Raw genomic sequence first — 23,873 nt, 5'->3', positions numbered from 1 at the left:
GTTGGAAAACAAGCAAAGTCCCAGGGCTGTCTCGTCATAGGGGCCGGGTGGCGCAGTGCACCAGGGCGCCAGGCCCCCCAGGGGCATCCCCGCGAGCCCGCCGGCATACCAGGCGCCCCCTCCCCAACCCGTGCTCGCCCCCTGGCAAGCGAGCTGCAAGCCGGCTGCCCTCCGGAGCCCCAGCTGGAGCGCTGGGAAGGGCGTGCAAAGCCCCGCGCCGCTCCAGCGCCACGCCCCTCATCCCCCCGCTCGCCCACGTCCCTCCCGCGCTGGCCACCCCTCGGGGGATGAGGGGCGTGGCGCTGGTGCAGCGCGGGGCTTTGCGCGCCCTTCCCAGCGCTCCAGCTGGGGCTCCGGAGGGCGGCCAGCTTGCAGCGCCACGCCCCTCATCTCCCGCTCGCCCACCCCCCCTACTGAGGGGCAGCCAGCGCGGGAGGGAGGTGGGCGGAGAGGCGGCCCACGGGGGGCGCCGAGCGATCGTCGCACCAGGGCGGCCGATCCCCTTAAGACGGCCCTGCAAAGTCCCAACTTAAGAAGAATGGCAGCTTAAACTGATGGAACATGCGCAGCTTGCGGACCTAACATATAGAATAAGAGAACAAAAAGAACATACATTTACATTTAAAGAAGATTGGAAAATGTTTATTGAATATATGGGGGGAAATTGTGTACATTTGAAAACGTGGGCAGCATTAAGATAAATTCAACAGTGTAAATAAGTTTTGATGGATGTAATAATGGAATACTGAATGGTTTAGTTTATATAAAATATGCAAGGATTTATGTTATGCAAAGTGAACCAAGGAAAGAGAAGAAGGGAAGTCATTTATATTTTTAGATTGTTTAAATGAATATTCTAAAACGTAAAATTTTTATAAAGAAAGAAAGAAATGGAGGAGACATGGCTCTAGTGCAGCAGTGGGGAAACTCAGGCTCACAACAGTTAATGATCTCCTGAGCAATATATGATTTACTGACAGTCCCTGTCATGCTGTTCAAATGATCCGTAAAACTCATCTTCGAGTATTAGCGTGCTTGTGCATGCGTATGAAGGTTGGACTCAGAAGAGGGTTCATCCATTGGTTTAATCATTCTGTAACAAGTCTAACAGAACTACAGGGATTATCTCACTGTGTACTCTACATTGATTTATCAGTATTTGTCACTGATGAAAAACCGGACAAAACATATTTGGCAATTTAAACTGTTGTTTATGCACAGCAGTTTCCAAAGCTATGCATTCTTCTGTCTTCCATTCTTCTGTCAACTTTGTATTTTATTATTCTGCTCAAATGTTGTATGCTATGCACAACAATATATTGAGCAAAATTTGCAATGTGTAAACTACAGTTCCCAGGATTCTTGGTACTGTATGTGTGAATATGCTTTAAACGTTGGTGTGTGTACACAGCCTGAAATTAGGATTTAACACACGTGCAAGAAGGCACAGCTCCTGAACTTATAGGAGTAACAGCTCAGTGCTCCAGATAGACAAGAAAAACATGGTCTTATGTGAGCTACTGATGCTCCACCATGCTTTCAGCTACTCAGTTGTGGTCTTCCTGTTGATAAAAGCAGATTAGGAAAGAGAAACCAAAGCTGAACACCCACCCACTGTGTATGTCTTCTGCAGCTTGGTCTAAGGGGTACTTTGCTTCGGGGAGCGAGGGATTGTAGTGTTGTTATGTATATGTTATACTGAATGGTTCATTCACTCCACAAAATTGTTTCTTGGGTTGCAGCCGCAGGCCCAGTGGGATGTGATCCGGATGATAAGAGTAATCGGCCGATTCTCCGAATGAAAAAGAGGCGGGTCTGCTTCCAAAGAACGGGAGATGAGTGGAAGCTTCTGCCAGCTGCAGCCGCTCCCACCAGGTGGTGCTGAAGGAGATCGCGGAGGAGCAGGGATCGAGGGAGCTGTAAGGGAGAGGACCACTGCTGCTGGAGAAGAGGAACCTGCTCTTTTGGGAATTTTTCTCTCTCCAGGTAAAGCATTTATTTTCTGTTTAGGTTCCCCACGCCTTACCCAAACAGCTGCTAAGCTAGCGCAGCAGGCAAGTTGCTATGGCGACGTTTCCTCGTTTAGACTCCCCGCTCATTTCTTGGTCTGGCTCCGGATCAGCGTTTTAGCCCGGACATGTCCCGTGTCTTACTATTAATCGGCAGGCGTCTCTGGCGATTCTGTGGCTTCTGCTCCTCTGATCGAGGCAAAATCTCTCGAGCAAAAGGAAGAGAGAGCATGGATGTGGCGTGGGGCTGGGGGTGGAGTGCGGGGAGCGCAGGAAACAGCTGGGAGAATCGCGGGGCCACGAAGAGCAAGAGGTGCCACCTGCGACGCCTTAAGCCGCCGTCCTTCCCCGGGTTGGCCGCCAGGGGCGCTTCCGCCGCCGCCGCCGCCTTGAACGCAAAGCGAAAGCAGCGCTGCCATTGGCCGATCCGTGTAAAAACAAGCGGCTGCTCCGGGGAGACCCAGAGCGGCTCCGGGGGGCGGAGAATCGGGAGCTGTTCGTGCCAGCAGCAGTTCCCACCCCGCAGTCCTCGCATCGCTCCCAAGAGATATTTGGGGGGGGGAGCACCGACAGCCCCCGGCGCAGCTCCTGGTAAGGACGCAGCTGCTTCTAGAGATCTTGCGGAGCCGTTTTTCCGGGGTGACAGGAGGAGAGAGACCCTCCCTGTCCTTCCGCGTTTGGGCATTAGGGGAAGGAACTCCAGGGGGCGACTCGAAAAGGCTGCGGGGGGTCGTCTGGAAGGGAAGGGGCCAAAATCTGGAACGCGGCTACTATAGAAGGAACATGAGGGTGATACATCTATTTGTTCAGGGGGGTTAGAGGAAGGGGATCGTTTTGATCTCCGGGGGCCTCTTGGATTCTTGGGTGTGAGTGGGGGAGAGTAACTAGTGATTAGAGGAGCAGGAACAGGGGAGTCTGTTCTCGAGGTCTGGATGAGGAGAGGGCCAAGTCGTGCATTGCTTTGATGGCTGCAGGAGGAAGCAGAGTCGAGGATGGGGACCGCAAGGGATTCTGTCGCACGTCTTGACAGAGGAACAGCCTCCCGCTCAGGGAGAGGACTTTGCCCTGCCTTGGAGTCAGGCTGAGAATTTTTCAGTGTCAACACACAGTCCTGGAAAATGCAAAGGCATTTATAAAGAGCATAGGGTCTCTAACCATGCACAGAATATACTTCCTTCTCCTTTACATAAAATTAAGCTCTTTAATGTTTGGAGGCAAAGAGCTTCCACATGGGAGAAGTTCACCAGCTAGGAGAGTCCAGACACCTTTTTGCGGGTTTTCTCTCTCCAGAAATGAAGTCATTTTGACTGGTAGGTGGGTTTGGAGTAGGTTTGGAGATAGAAGGTCCTAGTCAGCAGCTTGTCTAACAGTCTTTGCTTCTCCTCAGCTCCTTGTTCAGAGCAGCCTGTTAATGCTCTGTGACCACTGCCACATGGAACCATGGGCAGGAAACGGCTAATCACAGACTCCTTCCAAGTGGTGAAGAAGAGGAAAAGAGACAGTAAGGAAACAAAGAAGGCTCAGAGCCCACTCCATGGTGAGTATTGCTAGGAAGGGATGTGTGAATTTCAGCAGGACCTGGTGCAACACCAAAATCCAACACCCTTCACCTCTCTCACTTCATTCTAAATCATACTTTCAGCGTTCCCTGCGGCACCCCCAAGACTCCGTGCCCAGTGCAACCAATTTGGTCGTGCTCCCGTAGATCATTCTCCTCCTCCTTTGGCGATCTCTCGTAGCTGAGTAAGATTGTCTGTCATGAACATGATCTTAACAGTGAGTCCATAAGTGACTGTGGAGGCCAATTCTGGATCCACACGTCCTTCCATAGTGGGGACATAGGTTTCTAGGCGGGAATTGATCATGGTGAGGGTTTGCCAAACCCTTTGAGTTAGAGCATCTTCAAAGTTCATGACACCTTCGGTGAAGGCTGTTCTCCAATTGGAGCACTCACAGGCCAGTGTTTCCCAATTGTCAGTTTTTATACTACATTTTTAAAAATTTGCCTTGAAGGAGTTTTTAAAAATCTTTTGTTGACCACCAGCATTACGCTTTCCATTTTAAAGTTCAGAATAGAGTAGCTGCTTTGGAAGACGATAGTCAGGCATCCGCACAATATGACCAGTCCAACATAGTTGATGCTGAAGAATCATTGCCTCAACACTGGTGATCATTGCTTCTTCCAGTACACTGGCATTAGTTCACCTGTCTTCCCAAGTGATGTGTAAAAAATTTCGGAGACACCGTTACCATTTGCTGATCACCATGGGAGTTTTATGGGTTTGGGTTTGGTATGGGTTTTTGGAAGATGCATGTGCGTGAATTTGTTTCATGTATGTAGATCAGTGCACGCTGACCAAAGCACAGTCTTCGCAGTAAGGCTCTATTCCAATGGCATGAGTATCACAACGACCAGTAGAATCTTATCTGCTGCAGCCTTCATCTGCCTTCACAGCCTTTGTAACATGCCACTTGTTATCTTCCGCCTGCTCTGTCGTTGAGGACTTCTTGCATCATTCTTTGTCTAGCTCCTCCCCTTTGACCTTACCACCTTGGGTGACCCTGTTGGGAGTACGAGACTCCCGACGGCTTCGCTCACAAGGGTCATAGGCATGTGCAAGCCCACTCACCACGACAAGGTGATACCTCTGCTACCAGTAGGTAGATAATCTGAACGGGGGGAAAGGGTGAAAACTCAGCAGCTTTAGGTGGGGAGTAGATGGATGGCCATTGGAGTGGCCCTTCTTTTGAGATTTGCAAGACATCAGTTCTTGCAAACTCTTTCCCTGCATGGTCTTGCTTTGGTCGTCTCCTAGGTTGTTTCTTGGATCTGCACGTAACTCGAATACCACGGTTATGCAAGTAAGGGTTAATCAGTAATAGGCGTGCCACTAGCTTAGCTAGCAAGTTGCTATAGTACAGTGGTGATGAATTGTTGCACAGGATTGCTGTGAAAGTGAAGTATTTGAAAAATCATTTAGCAGGAAGTAAAATTATATGAAACATATACTCCCAAAAGGTGGGGGACCCTCTGCAGAAGAGGAGCATTCTTAATGAGCAATGGATTAATTATGTTAGTGTTGTTTCCTTCAGTTAGTGTGTGTTCATATTTACATGAGATCGAAGTGTGAGTGAAGAGATGGTAAAAAAACAACAACACAGGCAGGGTTGTATGGGTTGTAGAGCAAGCCAGAGATAACTAATGTAATGGTGTTGGGTAAAGAATTATGTTAACCCTTTCCTGCACACTCATTTCATACAAGGGCTCTCCATAATGCGGTGATAATCATCCATTTCTCTCTGATCAGACACAGTGACAGTCCCAGACACAGTGATAGTCCAGGCAGTCCAAGATGCTGCACATCCAGACCAGCTGGAGACACTAAAGCAATTTGACCTCAGCTGGCAGTATGGCCCCTGTACAGGTAAGAACTTCCAATCATGCTGCTACTACAACTGAGCCAAAGTACACATCACTGCAATGAAAGCATAGGTTATAATAATAATAATAATACCGTAATAATACTAATAATAATAATAATTTATTTGTACCCTGCCCATCCGGCTGGGTTTCCCCAGCCACTCTGGGTGGCTTCCAACAAATATTAAAATACATTAAAATGTCATACAAAAACTTCCCTAAACAGGTCTGCCTTCAGATGTTTTCTAAATGTCAGGTAGTTGTTTATCTCTTTGACATCTGATGGGAGGGCGTTCCACAGGGCGGGCGTCACTACTGAGAAGGCCCTCTGCCTGGTTCCCTGTAGCTTTGCTTCTCACAGTGAGGGAACTGCCAGAAGGCCCTCGGCGCTGGACCTCAGTGTCCGGGCAGAATGATGGGAGTGGAGACGCTCTTCAGGTATACTGGGCCGAGGCCGTTTAGGGCTTTAAAGGTCAACACCAACACTTTGAATTGTGCTCGGAAACGTACTGGGAGCCAATGTAGGTCTTTCAGGACTGGTGTTATATGGTCTCGGCGGCCGCTCCCAGTCACCAGTCTAGCTGCCGCGTGCTGGATTAATTGCAGTTTCCGGGTCACCTTCAAAGGTAGCCCCACATAGAGCGCACTGCAATAGTCCAAGCAGGAGATAACTAGAGCATGCACCACTCTGGCGAGACAGTCCGCGGGCAGGTAGGGTCTCAGCCTGCGTACCAGATGGAACTGGTAGACAGCTGCCCTGGATACAGAACTGACTTGCACCTCCGTGGACAGCTGTGAGTCCAAAGTGACTCCCAGGCTGTGCCCCTGGTCCTTCAGGGGCACAGTTACCCCATTCAGGACCAGGGAGTCCTCCACACCAGCCCACCCCGTCCCCCAAGAACAGTACTTCTGTCTTGTCAGTATTCAACCTCAATCCATTAGCCACTATCCATCCTCCAACTGCCTCCAGGCACTCACACAAGACCTTCACTGCCTCCAATTTAAAAGAGAGGTAGAGTTTTCCTTGCCTCCCTCCATGCACAATTTTAGATATACCTCTATGGGGCCAGGACCAGTCTCCCTATGCTCTGTTAAAGTGTTACACTATAATTAGTGGCAGCATACCAGGAAAAGGAGACTCCTAGTTAATTCTCAAGTTCATCCAGTGGCAATATACTTGCAAGGAAGGTGGTTGAAGATCGCTGGTGTTGAAGAGGCCACTTTGAGAGACCTTTTTTTTCTGACAGGAATCACCCGCTTGCAGCGCTGGGAGAGGGCAGAGTTACTGGGTCTCCACCCCCCTGCTATGGTGCGGGAATTGCTGGAGAAGCACAACAAGGACCCTCTCGTTACGTACAGGTTAGTATAGACAAGCTGCTCTGTCCTTCTCAAGCACTGGGTGGAAGCATTTATTCTAGGGTAATGAGATCTATCTGGAAGAGGAAGACTATTGAGGTTGGGCTTGGTGGTGCTGTACTTCCAACCCACAGCATTTACTACATTTGAAGCATTGAGCACTGAAGCCTTAGTATGTATTTACAGTTTACTTGCTTTAGGAAGCACCAAGTAGCACATCCAGACATGACTTTGGTCCATCATTCTTATGCTCACTAGAGTCTCCGATAGCAGCTCAGGGCCCAACTTTAAGGGGGCAACGAAAATTTTAAAGGGTTAAAAAGGCTCACATGTAAGAAATATGGACACATTCAGTAACGGGTATTCCCATTTATCCCTTCCCCCAGTTCCTTTCTATGTATTCCTTTTCCTACTTGCCACCTTCCTTCTGGCCAATAACTTGCTAGAATTGAAAGCTGAGAGCTGTGCCCCCCCCCCCACAGATCATTTGCTTATACTGGCTGTGAAACATGCACCTGCTCCATTGCTGTTGTGCTGCCCATGCCTGCTGTTTGGCACAGTAGGTGAAGGAGGCATGTAAGATGCAAAGACAGGATTCTTTCAGACAGTAACCATGTTCCAAATGCTTCCCTTGCAGCCTGTGGCATGGATATTGCCTCTGAGAAGAGAATGTGATTGTATCTCAGCCTGAGAAGTCCCTGAGTTTTGACATTACTGGATAACTCCTTCATTCCTATTGTGGAAATTCTGTGCTTGGATGTAACATCCCTAAAAAGATGCAAAGGTCTACTAGCTGGTCTCCACTTACGTGTTCTGGCCCCAGCCTATATGCCACTTATAAATAATAATCAAAGCTTCTTAGGGAGTACTTAAGATGGCTGAGGTCAAATGAAGGTGAGGATTGATTTGGATCAATATGCTGTGCTGGGGGGGGGATCCCAAAAACTGGGTGACTAGTTCTTGGAAGCCAGACTTAGTATGGCACTGCATCCTGTTTGTTTTACTGTTGCGTGCTCTTTGAAAACTTGCTTGATTTGTTGAATTGGCTATCAGGTTAACTGACTGAGAAATAAAACAGTTGCACATCTAACAGCTGCATGTGTCAATGGGGCCACATCTGAATAGTTTGTGACACATTATTCTCCCCACCCTGCTCAAGGAAGATGTATAGACTCCTCAACCCCATCACCACACAGAGAGATCTATTGCATACCTCCCTACCTGCTGCCCAGCCGAGTAGCACTACAAACAACTGAATAGTATGCCCCACCAACTGAAGTGCTATTTGGCTATTTCTAGGCCTTAGCAGCTGAGCAGTGAGAATGGCTGGGCAGAAGTTGGTTGTGGGATGCTTTTGCAGTTTGGCCAAAGGCTGGCAGCTGCTTACATGTATGAAGAGAGTGGATTTTCTGAATTTTAGAAGTAGTGATGGACAGAACTGGCTCCTAATTATCAATGACTGGGACCACAAAGTCATGGTTTAAGAAAGTCAGTACAATTTTTGTATTTCTTTAGAACCTCTAAAAGTTGCAGTAATTAATATATATATAATTACAAAAAACATTGAGGGGTGGAGTATATAAATCATCAGTTAAGGCAAGTGCAATTGTGAAAATGGAAAACAACACTTAAAGATTACTCAAATGTAATATATAGTGATATATGTGGAACATACAGAAATAGTGCTGAAATTACAAAATGATATAGAAACACTAGAAAACTCAAAGGGCCCACTGAATATTTTTTCAAGATAGAATTCATAATTCATGTGTGCTCTCATTCTTATTTTTTAAGAGACTTTAACTGAAGAAATCCTACAGGACAGGAGGAAGTAAAGTGCTATCAGTAATTACATCCAGGTGAGCAAGCACTGGGAGTCTTTTCTGCAGTAAACCTCCCATGCTGAACAGTGAAAGGGTCAGCTGTATTGTGCATTAACTTCACATAAATGCAGAGTGGTTTCCTTCAGCTAATGCAGATTCATAAAAAGCACCACCATCATTCATGAGTAAAAGAGGTGCACTAAAGGGTGGGGCCATTAACATTCCATTGAGGCAAATCTCCCATGGGAATCAATCCGTTGCCCATTCCTTGGTTAAAGTGGCTGATGGGAAGCTGCCATACTATTATTATATTCCTATATGATAATAGAATAGCTTTTTTGGTTTTGTTGCTGAAAGTTTTGGGCCTATAGTAGGATGAAGAAATACTAAATCAGTAAAACCAAAAACAAACCACACACACACCTAGGCCAGATCTCAACAACAAACCCCACGTTGGGCAAAAGATTCCTGCATTGCAAGGGGTTGGACTAGATGATCCTCATGGTCCCTTCCAACTCTCTTTTCCCCCCAGGACACATAAGTATTAGAATATCTTGTATGCAAGCAGCTAGAACAATTTCCAATCACCAGAGGCTTTCACCTCATAATGAAAGATAAGGCAATAGCGCTTACCCATCAGGAATGAAAAGGATCTACGCACCACCACTGTTCCTGCTAATTTCAATGGTTGTACATGTTAACTTGGGGGGGGGGGGAAGAGGTGTGACATTTGGATTCTCCGTTATCAGGTGCCAAAATGTCCAGAGCTACTTCAGATATTACTCAAAACTCTGGAAAGGGTAAAAAAGCCTTTTCCCTAGTTTAGTCAGCTAGGCTCCTGTTCCTGTAGGCATTAGCTTTACGACTAACTTGGGAGTTTGGAATGAGGTATTGCCATTTGCAGAAGGATATACAATCATACAATTACAGCAGCAGAGAGAGAACTGGTTGCCTATCAGTGGTGTCTTCCCCATCCTCATACAACCTTCTTATGGTCAAATGTCAAGTTGTTGTACATTAGCTGGGAGCCTAGAACAAAATTTGGCAAACGTAGTACAGGATGTGTTGTACATAAATAAATTCCAGATTTCATGCCAAGCTAATCTGTAACTTGAGAAAAGAAACATGAGCATGGGGAATGACAGACATAGGCTATGCAGTGCACTGAAGGTACAATCCTCAGAGCAAAGAGTATCATCACACCGTCAAATACAGAGCTGAAGTCAGATTCTGCCCCCTGTAAAAATTCAGCAGATCTACAGAAAATACAGTCCTACAAAAGGTCTCTGAGCTAAAATGAAAGATGGGAGAAATTGATCCTCTACACCCCAGAGAGGGTTCATGGGTATGGTTGCATAGGTAAAATCTGCCATCAACATACTATTGAGAGGGCCTGTAAGAATCACTTTCACTGCCCTCTGGTGGGAAAACACAGGAAATGGAGGCCACACTAATTCTTTGGCAGCTAATCTTTCACCCCAGTCCTGAAAGAGGCTAAAGCCATGGCTGGCATCCTACATCTGGCTCTGTGTCTTGCCTTATCACACCCCCCCCCGCCCACTCTACTACCTGAAGTTCTGAAGAGAGAGAGAGAGGGAGAGATAATTAAGTGGTGTCCAGCACCAAAATGAAAACTCAAGGATTCTTTGCTCTAGCAATCTAAACCCCAATACTGTCAAACATACCGTATTTTTCGCTCCATAAGACGTACTTTTTTCCTCCTAAAAAGTAAGGGGAAATATCTGTGCATCTTATGGAGGGAATGGTGGTCCCTGGAGCTGAATTGCCCAGGGGCCAAAAGAGGATCATGCTTTTTATTTTACAAAGAGAAAAGGGGGTGTTGAAAGGACCCGCTCAGCAGCTGATCAGCAAGAGATCGGGAGAGAGATAAGAGTCCCCTGCTCCCTTTCCTTTAGAACCTGCAGAAATGTGAGTTGAACCCCATAAAACCAGGGCTTTTCCTCTGTGCTTTTCCCCCTTTGCAAAAAAAGCTGCAAAACTTTTAGCTGATCCTCAAAAACCCTATGGTCCGGTGCGCCCTATGGAGCGAAAAATACAGTAAGCTTCTTTGTTGCATGGCAAATGAATTCCTGAGATAGAGGTCCTTGCTGCTGGATTTCCTGGTAGTGTGTGAGGGTGTCCATATAGCACTGGACCTGGTCTTCATCCTAGCTGTTGCTCTTGCGGTGTGGGGGCCCAGCTACCGCTTGCAGGGCTTGTTCACGCAACTGGGTTGGCCGAGTCAATATGGATGTGATCTTGCTTAGCTGCAGGAGGGAGCCAGAGATAGCTGTGGGACAAAAAACCAAAACAGTAACAATGAACTCAATGCAGACACTTTCTCCTAATTCCTAGAAAGAGGATCCTTTCAAGTCTTCAGGAAGTATCAGGAATAGAAGACTTGTGAGAACAGCTGGCATCTCCAGCTAGATTTTTTCCTAAACACTACAAAGCCAGGTAACTACAAGGTCACATCTGGGCCTTACTTCAAGCAGGAGTAGGATGGGTGAATGATACAGAAGCATGTGCTAGATATCAGAGCAGAAGGCAGGCAAGGATCATTGAAAGCCATGGGGGAAAAGAGATGGGTCAGTGAAGCGAAATACATTCCTAAATTTCCCTGTTGATCCATACCAGGACGCAAGATGGGCAGGGTGCAGTGCTGCTCCAACCAGCTCAACACTGAGTCGCAGAATTCCTTGACACTGCCTGTGCTCACTGTCCTGGTGTAGCTCTCAAAGAGTGGCTTAATCACCATGCTGAACTGCAAGTTGGAAGAGGTTAAGGAGCCTATGCAGCCAAGTCTCCCTGCTCCCCTTAAGTACCCAGCAGGCCACTGATGCCATGCCAAACACCTCCCCTTTCTTTCTTTCTTGCACCCTAACCTGTCCCATCCCATCCCATATGCTCGCGGGTGGATACAAGCCAGAAGCGCCAGTCCTGCAGGGTGCGCTTGCGCACATACTCTTCATAGAGTTGAGAAGCCTGATCCGACTGTGGTGGCAGCACAGGAGCTCCCGTAGGTGGAAGCTGGCGCTGAAAGTCACTGCAGCAAAGAGAAAAGCCACAACTTGTTGACAGGAGTTCCCCTCTCACCTTTTTACTTGTATCCCTGATCCAATGAAAATTCAACCCCTTAAGCCAACTCCCTAACTCACTCAATGGCAGTGCTCAGCTCTTTGATTTCCCCACGTAGTCTTTCAACTGTCTCCTGAGCTTGTCGGCGCTCTTGCTGCAGTCTTTCCACATGTGCTGCACTTTTCTGCAGGAGCATTGCTTTGCTGAACTGGGGGGGGGGGGGAAGTGGAGTAAAGGCGTAAGATGGATTGGCAGGGCAAAGACCACAAGAATGGATCCAGCAGGTTCACAAAGCAAATTGGGAGGACTGGACAAACAGCAGAGAATATGTGCCCTTCCACCCTCTGGTACAATGGGGGATGCGTACCTTAGTGCTGCTTTGATCAGGTCCTGTCAACACCAGACTGGCAAGAGTGTTGAAGCCGGAGCTGATGACCCTACGGCGGGCATAGTCAGCTGAGGTAAGTGTTGATCTGCGACTTCCCTGCAAGAGCCAATCAAGCCATGATTTGAGACACTGCCAGGCTACTACCCCTTTGGCTATCGTCTTTGAGACAAGATGTCTTCTCCCACAATGCTCAAGCCAACAAGATGAGGTACAGTGGTGTGGGTATCCTTATTACCTTGGCAGTACAGCATTTGTCCACTTCCTGGGGTTTGCAGAGTGTGTTGTCCTCAGCTCTCTCCTTGGTTTTCGCACCTGAAATAATCACAAAAATACTGGGGTAGGTGAGTTCCCCTTAAGGAGTGTATTCAATTTCTACTTTGGCATGGCATATAGACCAATCCAGTGAAAGTGGATGAGATACTGCTAAGAAGAGAGACCGAGTGACTTCGCACCCTCCTGAGCCAGCTTACCAGTGTCAGGGGAAGCAGCAGCAGAGGCAAGTGGAGGAGACTTCACCGTTGCCGAGAATGAGTTCAGCATATTCGCAGGCGGCTTTGGGACACCAAACACCTGTGGGAGAGGAAAAGCAGGGTTGAGAGAAAGAAAGAGCAGCCAAATAGAAAGATAGAAAAATACCACGCCTGTCAACTCCAAGGAGGCAAAAAGCAGAATGGAGATAAGAGGCCTCACAGAAGGAAGGTGGCAGAGGAGAGCATCCTTACCTGCACAGAGTTCATGACTGGAGTGAGGGGCAGTGGGGCAGGACCTAGAGATGAAAGAAATGTTCTTATTTTCCCAGCCTCTATGTATTAACCCCCAATGCATGTACAAAACTTGGCTGGCTGAAGCAGCATCACTCACTCCCTGGAACTACACAGCTTCAGTTTAGCTGCTCACCAGTAGACCAAGTTTTTGAATGTGGCAGAATTTAATGAAAAGGAGTCTGCTGCTTTATGAAATCCCACCCACCACAACTGAAAATACAATTAGGGCCAATGGTCTCTACTTGAATGCATGGCACCCTACCCAACAGAGAGGCCAATGAGCATCCTTGCCTCAGGGATCCCTTCCAAAACATACCTAGGCCTGGTTTCCCCGTAACCATCAGCGTCTCATAAAATTCCTGCATGTACCAGCCAATCTGACAGCAACTGTTTGGTATCCACTTTGCCATCAGACACAGAGGATAGGACTTCTTGACCTTTATGTATGAGTTTTAAATGGGGTAGAGAGGAAAGTTTCATAGTTACAGATTCTCTCTTCATAATGCTTTCAAATTAGAAGACTCTACAGTTTTTGACAACTTTTCCCATTCAAAAAAGCTACAAACAAGAGCCTTGTTCTGCATTGGATCAAGAAAATCTGTGCTCACTTGTAGATTTAAGAGAAATTAAAATATAATTTTAAAAAGCTAGTAAATATGTATAGTTAAATTAATGAGCTGTCATTCACTTCTACTAATGAGTTGAAGGTTTTTTATGAAGCATTTGGACAAATGTTAACATTTGTAGTTTTGCTTGATTTGCTGGTTCAATCTGCTGGCTGCATCAAAACAAAAAGCTTAACTACACTCCAGAGAAGCAAGGAGGGGATCAAAGCAGGGATCTGCGCATAGAGGACTTTTTCTTTCCCTTTCCAAATAGCAGCTCCCACACATCTTTACACATAAGATTGCCACCTTAAATCCATCTCCAATACCTGTGACTAACTGAACCATTTTGCTATTCTACGGACTAGTCAGTACATAGTTTTGACACACAATTTTTGCAAGGCTAAACCCTAAACCCACTGAAGGAGATGCAGGCACTGTTACTTAATGCCTATCAGCTCAAGTCAGATACAGTGGTACCTTGGTTTTTGAACGTCTTTGTTGACAAACATTTCAGTTTTTGAATGCTGGAAACCTGAAAATAAATGCCTCAGTTTTCAAACACGCCTCGGAAGTTAAACATGCCACGCAGCTTCCATATTGTTTTTCATACTGAGGCTTCCATACTGAGTTTTTGGTTTTCCAACGTTTCAGAACTTGAACGGTCTTCTGGAACGGATTACATTCAAAAACCGAGGTACCACTGTATATAATTTTAAAATTCTGCAGTAACACAAAATACTATCTGCCTGGACCACATATTTTATTTTTCCAATACAGAAAAATCCTTTTGCTCCCAGTGATTCCCAAGTATGAAGCTAAACTCCAGCTTCAGATAATTATATAAAAATAAACACTAATAATGCATGCAGTTGTTTAAATTAGGGATTCCAAAAGTTGATCCTGGTGAGATTTGCTTGAGAAAACAACAACCAAAAAGAAAAGAGAATTCTGCAGTATGACTTAAAACTCCAAATGGATCTAGAGAAGCATTGTAGTCTAGGTCAGCAATGCCTCATTTTTCCCTACAGAGAGCCTGTCCTTGCAGGCACATACCAGTTGCAAGCAGGCAGGGGAGTGGAGCACCGGAAAGGGCTGGCTGCTGGCTAGAGAAGGGTGCTGGAGCAATCTGTTGCAGGTGTCTGCATTTCCCATCCTTGGGTGGAGGAGCAGAGACTGGCACAGCAAAAGTGTCCCGAAATATAGGCGGGGAGTTTGTTTCTGATCCTGTATGCGTGATGACAGAGAAGACCAAAGTGGTTTGAGGCTGCATGCGCAAGATGGGAGAGACAGGCGGCGGGCTGATCCTCAGTGGGGAGGTGGGGAAGAATGGCAGGAAGGTCTGTTGTCCATTCAAAGGTATAGGCGGCTCCACATCCAGTGAGATGGGAATGGGGTTGAGAGAGTCTCCAGGCGGTGGGAGATCCTTGGTCCCAGGGGCAATGAGAGGTTCATCTGAGTTGCACTGGTTCAAGGCACTAGCATCCGTTACTGCAGGAGCCTAAGGGGGGGGGGAGAAGAGAGTGCGAATCAAACACAAATCCTGAGTCCAGGCTGGAGTTGGCTGCACTGAAAATCTCAGTTTTTTGCAATGCTGAGAAAAGGCTATTGCCTTTCCAAAATCAAAATCAAGCACAGACCAGTATCTGCAATAAGCATCAGGGGCTGCAGAAGCCCAAGGAGTTTGTAAGCTATCAGATAAATTTATTCTCCTTACCTGGATCATGGTTTGAGAACGACAGGAAGTGATGAATTCTGTGAAAAGAAAGCAAAGATTTAAAAGGTACATGGCTGGGAGGAGATGAAGAGCAACTGGTAGAAGATAACTGGCTGGTGTGTCTGAATCAATTAAGCAAGGAATCATCAGGATTTCACCATACAAGTAGTATGCTGGCTGTTTGGCCATAATAATAAACATTCATTCATTCACATCCACCATACAAGCAGACATCAATTGGCGGTTTCGAAGAAAGATGAGACGTAAAATCCAGGATATGTCAACTGAAACATTTGGTAGAGAAACTCAAGTCAAGAACAGGAGCAATCTCTGCTGATTTCAGAGTTATGTGATGGAGTGGCAGGAATGAGACTGAAATAGGCTCAATATGTAGATGATATACTTGCAAGTAGAAATTTTGAGATGACAAACTTGTAAGTTTAAGATTTTTCAAATTAAGAATTCATACAAGATTAATTTGCCTACTTTATTCTTCCTGTGAAAAGGGGATATACAGTGGCTCTGAAGAATTTGTCCTGTCTGATTCAGAAAATGGGATAGGGGACAAACAATATATAAAGCACAGTATGCATGTGATTATATGGAGAATGAGTCTTCTATTAGAGCACTGGATGCCCAAAAGAGGATTTTTATGTGCATGCTGACTGATTTAAATAATGTCTAGTCTTACCAGGACATAGCATATTTGCTCAGCAGCATTCTGCTCTGGCCTTGGGTGAACTAGAATTTCATCAATGTCAGGTTGGAAATAGTCTCCTCTCACCAATGATAGCTTTCAGCCCACTTTGGTGACCCAGACTCAGATGTTATTTACTCTTGAGGTCACAAGTTAATCTTTCAAAACTGGTGATTAACTTGTGGGCTTAAAAAAATAATAATGTTTCTATTTGATTTTTGGGCCTTGATGACACAATTCATATTTTGTTCAGTTTTTCCCCAAACAGTGAGTTTAGTAAATATGCAAGCTGCAATTCTGAGGAATCTTAGGGCTCTTATACAGATAAGCAGGGAATTGCAGCTGATCAGGAGATCCTAGCAGCACGTATAAACAAACATAATTCTTTTAAGTGTGTACAGTATGGATACATAATTTAAACACAGTCTGAAGTGGTCTTAAGAAGCCATACAAAGTGCTTCAGAGGATGTCTTTCAGCTTTGAGATGCACCACCTTACCACTAAGTACAGCCATATAAATCTCTGCTCTTACCTTGAATGGGGTCCAAGTCCATAAACTCCTCCCCAAAGATGGGGTGCAGTTGGGTCAGTGTGGGCTGGATCATATCTGCATTTCCCTGGTGAGCTGAAGACACAAAATGAGAAAAAATATCACTCGCTCGCTATTTTGTTCCATAGCAAAGAATTGTTCTCTGGTGCACATGGGGATACTTCAAAAGCTCTCTCCACCCTTTAGAGGCATCTGTACTAGCCTCTGGGGACAGTGGAGAAAACTTAAATGGTTTCTTGGTAGAAAGGGACAGATCCAGGGATAGATGGAATGAGCACAAAGCAAGACTTCTCACCAAGGCCACGGAGGTTGGGGCCACCATAAGGGTTGCGGCTAGAAATGAAGGTGTCCAGAAGTGCATCCAGGTCATGCAAGGGATCGAGGTCCATGGGGCTTGCATCTGTTCCATCCGTTTTCAGCTCTGCCCTTGGAACATCATCAGCTACTTCCTGTCCAGAATGGGAGAGAAAGAGCTGTGAACTCCAACTTTAGGCAAACTCAAATGAGGGGCTGGAATACTGAATGGCTGCGGACAACCCCCAAACTTTTTAAATTCTACCCTCTGCCATGGGGAAAGGGGAATCTGGAGGGTGCAGTATAGGAACAAGGCTAAGCGAAGCATTAAAATAGCACCTGAGCAGAACCATAGACGGGTTTATCCATCTTCTTTGAAGCCTAAAATAAAATGCACAGAATGTTTAGGATTAGGCCACTGAAAATACTACAATTACAATACTTAGCTAGAGGAAAACCAGAGGTGGCTAAATAAAATCATATCTGGCCCATTGCTTCCCTGGACACATTTGGGAAGAAGGGCTAGGTATAATGTACTATTATTATTGTTACTACTGCTGCTACAACAACAATGAACACCTGAGGCCTCAGCAAGCCATTGCAGACCACAATAATCACACAGGGATAGTTGGGTGACCAGTGTGTGTCTTTGTGGAAGTGAGAGAGAGGGCAAGAGAATGAGAGCTTTTGGCAGCTACGGAAATGAGTCTATAGGCCAAGGCACCCACCAGAGTAAGATGGAAGGGTAGCCTCGCCAGTCTAGAACCAGATCTACTCATAACCACCAGCTCCAGTCTATGATAGCATGGCAAGAAGCATCTAGAAAAGCCACCGTCTTACAATGGAGTTCCAAGGTGCTTCTGAATGGGGCTGCTTGATTTCCTTGGTTGACACTAAAAAGGACTGTATGAGCTTGGGTGGAACATGTCATCTTAGGGGTGAAGGGGAGCTATATGACGTACAACACATCTTGCTGGAGAAGACACTTACCTGGGTATAGGAAAACAACCTCCATTTGTGATATTCCCTTATGACAACCCCAATTTGGCGTTTCCAGTACTTTCCTTCCATGATGACAGCCTGCCAAATAAAGGTGCAGCCAGGGGTCACTAACAGAAACGCATAATCTGTCTTCTTTGTACGTTCTTAAGTAAGAAAGGCCCAAGTAACCTTTGCTCACCTCAGGCTTGCGGTGCACATCTACATCACTGCACTCTAGTGGGGTCACAAAACTGCACACTGGGTTCTGCCGCTTCTCCACATCTGCATCCAGAATGAAATAGCAGAAAAGGGGCTGTAATCTGCAGTGCAGCTTCAAGCAGGACCAAACAGAGAAAATACTTGCTTGCTGGCTGGTAGTTGCTCCCATTTCAGCATCCACTAAATAGCGCAGTAGAGCTGAAGAGCTTTAAATCCATAAGCAATTAATATGTGACTTTTGCTAGCATTAAGCTTTGCAAACTTCCAATACATAATTCTGTGCAGAACAGTCTCCTTGGTTGAGGAAGTCATGGAAAACACTTGTAGGGATGGAGGAAGAACCCATTTTTTGTGGATTTATACACAGAATTTGGTGGTTCCCACCTAATCTGCCCATATCGGATCACCTTTTACATGGTTGGTATTTTTGTTTTTTAATACCTTCTTCCAGGCTACTTACACTGCAGATACCAGGCCCTCCAGATTGCATTATTGAGTCGAATCTTGTCACGCTGTAGCAGTTTCAGCCCTTTGAAGGTTTTCCATTTGGGAGAGACAAGTTTCTCACTACAAATGAGAAAGCCAAAAAACCACATCTTGTAATACTAAGTATATCTGCCTTTCAAGGGGAAACAGGGCCAGGCAACAACCCAAAGAAGAAAAAGGCAGCTCAAAACAGTGGACAGGAGCATCTCTTCAATAAGCTTGACTATCCTATAGCCACAGTTTATTACTAATCTGTGCCAATAAAGCTAAATTCTGCACTCAAAACTGTAAACTACTCAGATGTATACAAATGTTCACCTTTTGCACAGATTGACCCAATATGCCTGCTTTATTCTAAACCTCTCAATGGATGCTGATTCCTCCTCAACTATGGATTTTAGAGCAAACTGTGGGAGAAGGAGAAATATGAACAGGTGAGAAGTAGCATATGCTTATAAGTGTAGAACATAATTATAGACCATATATAGGGATAAGAAGCTGTGTTGATTACAGAAGCTCTGCCCACAGAACTACATGGCTCTCTATGAAGAAGAAGAAGAGTTTGGATTTGATATCCCGCTTTTCACTACCCGAAGGAGTCTCAAAGCGGCTAACATTCTCCTTTCCCTTCCTCCCCCACAACAAACACTCTGTGAGGTGAGTGGGGCTGAGAGACTTCAAAGAAGTGTGGCTGGCCCAAGGTCACCCAGCAGCTGCATGTGGAGGAGCGGAGACGCGAACCCGGTTCCCCAGATTACGAGTCTACCACTCTTAACCACTACACCACACTGGCTCCCTATGTATATACTGTCTTCCTGTTTTTCTGATGAGTCTCAACAAAGGACAAAATCTTGCTTTTAAAAAGTTTGCTATAGATACTAGCCTTGGGGTTGAATTCCATGTGGCAATTATGACAGAAGGAAAAATAGCCCTGGCTTTAGGTGGCAGATCTGGAAATACCCCCCCACACCCAGCATTACTATAAGGGGCCGTCCCCATTCATTATTGTTGCAGAACCCCATCTACGAAAAGCCAGTGAGTGCTGGACAACTATTTCCTGGACGGAACCTAATTCAATTACAGTGGTACCTCGGGTTAAGTACTTAATTTGTTCCGGAGGTCCGTTCTTAACCTGAAGCACCACTTTAGCTAATGGGACCTCCTGCTGCCGCTGCGCTGCCAGAGCACGATTTCTGTTCTTAAGTGGAGTTCTTAACCTGAAGCGTACTTAACCCGAGGTACCACTGAAGAAATGCAGCATAATTTAAAACACACCCAGTTAAATGATTTGTGTTTTGCTATTAATAACCAATTCGTTAGTGAGTGTATCTCTCTACAACAGAGAAATATAGTATTGACTTGAGTAATCCAAATGATTAAAAACATCTTGGAAGTTTATTTCAGTGGTTTATTTCTTCCACTGTTAAAGTAAAACTGTGCCTCATTTGTATGTTCTTATGAAGGAGAAGAAATTATAATGAGCCAGCATCTCCTTAGGAATACAGGCAGACACTGGCAGCTTGCATACCACTCACGCTCCCTGTTTAATCAGTAGCAACACACACTCATATTCTGCCCTTCAGAAGTTCACGTGAAGGTGCACAAACAACCCACATGAAAATCCTCACAATAAGCGTTTTAGACTACATTCTCAGGCCACCCTATTGCACTCTGCCCCGTTACACTTCAAACCTGGCAGCTGTTTCACTTAACAGTTGTGTAAAAGAACAAACAAGATCCTGTTCAGAACCCATGCCACTTCTTTGCTTTTCTGCCACAACAGCTTCTTATTCAAAACTGCACCTGCTTTAGACAGAATGAACTTTGGGTTAAGAACTTAATTCATTCTGGAGTTCCGTTCTTAACCTGAAACTGTTCTTAACCTGAGGTACCACTTTAGCTAATGGGGCCTCCTGCTGCTGCTGCGCCGCCAGAGCATGATTTCTGTTCTCATCCTGAAGCAAAGTTCTTAACCCAAAATACTATTTCTGGGTTAGTGGAATCTGTAACCTGAACCGTCTGTAACCCGAGGTACCACTGTAATGAATAATCCCAGGCAGATAGAGCGGTCACAGTTCTAATGCATAGCTGTGCAAAGATACAATATATGATTCTCTGTTACTATGAGCAAAATATAATGTCTATTTCACTTGCTGGGAGCAGAGGCTTGCACTGCCAGCTGAAACCAGTGGGCTCAGGTGTATGGTAAACTGAGCTTTTGACAAAGCTAATGCCAAAAAGGACTCTGTTGAGGGGATTTCTTGTTTCAGGCATTCAAACTCCTCACACGACTTTTGTCCTTTTGCTTAGTCCATGATGACATCTCATAATGTATTATGTTGTGGGAGATTAACTAGAAAATACCTAAAGGAGTCAACGTTTGAAATGTCATAATAATAATAATAATATTTATTATTTGTACCCCGCCCATCTGGCTGGATTTCCCCAGCCACTCTGGGCGGCTTCCAACAAAAATCAGCTATAAAAATATCACACATTAAAAACTTCCCTGAAAAGGGCTGCCTTCAGGTTTTTTCTGAATGTCAGGTAGTTGTTTATCTCCTTGACCTGTGATGGGAGGGCGTTCCACAGGGCGGGCGCCACTACCGAGAAGGCCCTCTGCCTGGTTCCCGGTAGCTTTGCTTCTCGCAGTGAGGGAACCGCCAGAAGGCCCTCGGCACTGGATCTCAGTGTCCGGGCTGAATGATGGGGGTGGAGACGCTCCTTCAGGTATACAGGACCGAGGCCGTTTAGGGCTTTAAATGTCAACACCAACACTTTGATGCTGGAAGTGAAAGAACAGACCCAAAAATCCCAGTTCTGAGGATCTATTCCATTTCACTAGGTTGCTGAAAATGCCAGAACAGTTTTTTTATTGATTTAAAGCTGGGGGATGTGTGTGTGTATATCTATATCTACCTACCTACCTACCTACCTACCTACCTATACATATATACAAGGAGATGATCTCAATGTAGGAAAAATGCATGCAGTGTTACATAAAAAATGGCAGAAGCAGTAATTTTGCAGCAAATAAATTGGTTGGGAAGCTAGTCTACAACATACTGCTGTAGCATCCGCTGAATGTGCAACTCAGGTAAGAATACAACTTTTATATGAAAAGACTACAGCTATTTAATTCAAAACTGTATATGCTAACATCAAGGCCAGACATTCCTGGGAACAGGATACTGGTTAAAACAGGGGTCCCCAAACTAAGGCCCAGGGGCCAGATGCGGCACAATCGCCTTCTAAATGCGGCCCGCGGACGGTCCGGGAATCAGAGTGTTTTTACATGAGTAGAAAGTTTCCAAGGAAGCAAATTTCATTACCTCTGAAGCAGCTTGTTTCATTGCTCAAGTTTCTCTCCTACTTCTCAGAAATGTGGGGGGGGGGGCAGCCAACCAATTCAAAAAATCCAGGGCATGTATTAATTTTCAACATAGTACAGCACAGGTAACAATAATTAAAACTAGACTGTGCAAAACAAGCTAATTATGGTAGTTCCTCAACATAAATCATTAAAATTCTGCACAAGAGTTCACATTAAAATTCCATTAGGAAGCTAAAGGGAGCACAGGCAGAAATACATGTCCTGTGAAAACTTCCTGTTTATGCTTATCAACACTACTATCAGAAAGGGGACAAAACAGACCTTTACCACAGTGGATATACTTTCTGATATTTAATCCCACATAACCCAGTTTTTTGACATTATGTCTCTAGCATCCGGCAGGGACAACTTGGATCATGGTCCATTTCTCACTTTAATACTCATAACTATCTATCCACTACACTCTATCAAATAGAAATTTCTATTATTTAAGAGTTTCTCTCCTTTCAACACATTAAAGGAGTCTGACCTGAGAGCTGATTAAAGATTAAAGGACTTGACTGCTTAGTGCACAAGTCAACTGGGGTATGAGATACACGGAAGATGGGGTAGATAAAAACCAAAGTAATGTGTATGGGTCAGAAGCACTGTCTAAGCAGCAAGATGTGCTTTTCTGACATGATTTTCTGGGAAGACTAAAGCTAGTGTCAATTCTTCTCTATGATGTGTTTATATGAACATATTCCCATATGCCACTAGAGATGCTATTGGGCACCTTCCAAATACTGTACAGTAAAACAAGTAGCAGTGCAATCCTCTGCACCTTTTCTCAGAAGTAACTCCTACGGAGTTCAATGAGACTTATTCATTGATTCTAATCCCTTGTGTGTAGAACTGCAACCAGAGTGAGCAAATAAATAAATAAATAAATAAATAATACTGTGCCAGAAAGCAAGTGGTAATAGAACGCTGGAGAACCAGGCACAATTCTATGTCATATCTAGGCCCCCTGCTTTTTTTATTTTAACTACAAAACTGGATTTGTTGGTTTCAACAGATGTATGCGTTTCTGACTCTAAAATGTCAATTTCGTTCCATGAGTACTCTGTTCTCACATGCCTGAGAACCTCCCTCCGATAAGTGAAAGTTCTTAAGGTGTAATGAAAGGTTGTAGGCGAGCACTCCTTAACTGGCAGCTACATTTCTATATGTATTTATACACTCATTTAGATTTTAACTTGGCATGGCAGACACAACAACGGCAAGCTGCGCCTTTGAAACGCCTTCTTGGGCGAAAATGCCCTTTATGTCTTTAGTTACAAGGAATCCGAGGCTTTTATTTAACGATGCCAAGTTACCTGCAGATGGATTCTCTTTTTAGTATTGTTTATCTGCATGTATAGTAGTATATCTTGCGTATGAATGGCAGGCTAATTGGTTGTGCTGCACTTCCCATAGCAGGCACTCTGTAATCCCAAATGGGGATAGGCATAGTCTGGTTCCCTGAATGCATTCCGAGAGGCAAGGGCCGGAGGCAAGAAAGAAAGCCTCCCGGCGGACCCTTCTCTATCCCTTCCTACTGTGTCTCTCCACATTTTCCCACAGACACACACGGCCCGCTGAACCCCGTTTGTTCGGGGGCTGCCCTGCCCGCCCCGCCCCGCCCTTACCTGTAGGCGAGTGTCATGCACTCGAAGAGCTTCGTGAGCGAAGGGTCGATGCTGAGGGCTCCGCTGCTTCGAGGCCCGTAGCGGTAGCACAGGCACGCGGCCTCGTTCACCGTGTCGAAGTCGTAAGCGGCGGCGGCGGCGGCGGTCAGCTGGGCCCCGTCACCAGCCTTCCCGGCCGCGGTCTTCCGCGTGGAGCCGGTCCTTCTCGCTCGCTCCGCCGCGCTCGGCGGGGCGCCTTGGCCTGGCTGGCTCAGAGCCGCCTCGGGGTCCGGGTCCGGGTCGGCGTGGGGCTCCGACACCATGAAGTGGCCGCTGTGGATGATCTGCGGCCGCGACATCCTCCCAGGCGGAGGCCTCGCCGCCTCCCGGGGCATCTTTAGCACGCGAGGGGCAATGCCAAAGCCGCCGCGGCAACGAGGGGCCACCGCCGGCGCAAACCCCAGCCGGGAAAGAGTCAAGACAGGTACCAAAATGCCGCCGT

The 23,873-nt window shown here is 45.8% G+C and overlaps 2 protein-coding genes across 3 annotated transcripts; one reads left to right on the top strand and one right to left on the bottom strand.

Moving 5' to 3' along the window:
• The first annotated feature begins 2,544 nt into the window (after nt 1-2,544).
• Nucleotides 2,545-8,143, top strand: POLD4 (DNA polymerase delta 4, accessory subunit). 2 transcript variants are annotated; one of them, XM_033159019.1, is made up of 5 exons: nt 2,545-2,600; nt 3,397-3,546; nt 5,318-5,434; nt 6,678-6,789; nt 7,424-8,143. In XM_033159019.1, the coding sequence occupies exons 2-5, from the start codon at nt 3,450-3,452 to the stop codon at nt 7,446-7,448; spliced, it is 351 nt and encodes a 116-aa protein (XP_033014910.1). In that variant the 5' UTR covers nt 2,545-2,600; nt 3,397-3,449; the 3' UTR covers nt 7,449-8,143. The 2 variants fall into 2 exon arrangements, with proteins under 2 accessions (XP_033014910.1, XP_033014918.1); XM_033159027.1 differs by having other exon boundaries at nt 2,547-2,600; nt 5,336-5,434.
• A 2,527-nt stretch (nt 8,144-10,670) lies between these two features.
• LOC117052220 (MLX-interacting protein-like) lies at nt 10,671-23,781 on the bottom strand. Its single transcript, XM_033159007.1, has 17 exons — nt 23,393-23,781; nt 18,363-18,469; nt 17,883-17,965; nt 17,693-17,782; nt 17,042-17,083; nt 16,704-16,857; nt 16,391-16,483; nt 15,162-15,199; nt 14,501-14,945; nt 12,798-12,841; nt 12,546-12,645; nt 12,311-12,387; nt 12,055-12,171; nt 11,768-11,895; nt 11,532-11,655; nt 11,244-11,373; nt 10,671-10,899 (listed from the first exon to the last, which is right to left on the bottom strand). The coding sequence occupies exons 1-17, from the start codon at nt 23,764-23,766 to the stop codon at nt 10,778-10,780; spliced, it is 2,268 nt and encodes a 755-aa protein (XP_033014898.1). The 5' UTR covers nt 23,767-23,781; the 3' UTR covers nt 10,671-10,777.
• Nucleotides 23,782-23,873: the final 92 nt, after the last annotated feature.

This window comes from Lacerta agilis, chromosome 1 (genome assembly GCF_009819535.1).
Source record: "Lacerta agilis isolate rLacAgi1 chromosome 1, rLacAgi1.pri, whole genome shotgun sequence".
Lineage (NCBI taxonomy): Eukaryota > Metazoa > Chordata > Lepidosauria > Squamata > Lacertidae > Lacerta > Lacerta agilis.
Note: the sequence above shows the minus strand (reverse complement) of the source record. Positions and strands in the feature narration are given on the sequence as shown.

Coding starts and splice junctions, on each gene's coding strand:
- LOC117052220 (XM_033159007.1), bottom strand. CDS start 23,766: ATGCCCCGGGAGGCGGCGAGGCCTCCGCCTGGGAGGATGTCGCGGCCG. Junction 17,783..17,882: donor ATGTGCACCGCAAGCCTGAG/GTGAGCAAAGGT, acceptor TTTATTTGGCAG/GCTGTCATCATGGAAGGAAA. Junction 17,084..17,692: donor GGTTGTTTTCCTATACCCAG/GTAAGTGTCTTC, acceptor ATTTTATTTTAG/GCTTCAAAGAAGATGGATAA.
- POLD4 (XM_033159019.1), top strand. CDS start 3,450: ATGGGCAGGAAACGGCTAATCACAGACTCCTTCCAAGTGGTGAAGAAG. Junction 5,435..6,677: donor GCAGTATGGCCCCTGTACAG/GTAAGAACTTCC, acceptor TTTTTCTGACAG/GAATCACCCGCTTGCAGCGC. Junction 6,790..7,423: donor GACCCTCTCGTTACGTACAG/GTTAGTATAGAC, acceptor CTTCCCTTGCAG/CCTGTGGCATGGATATTGCC.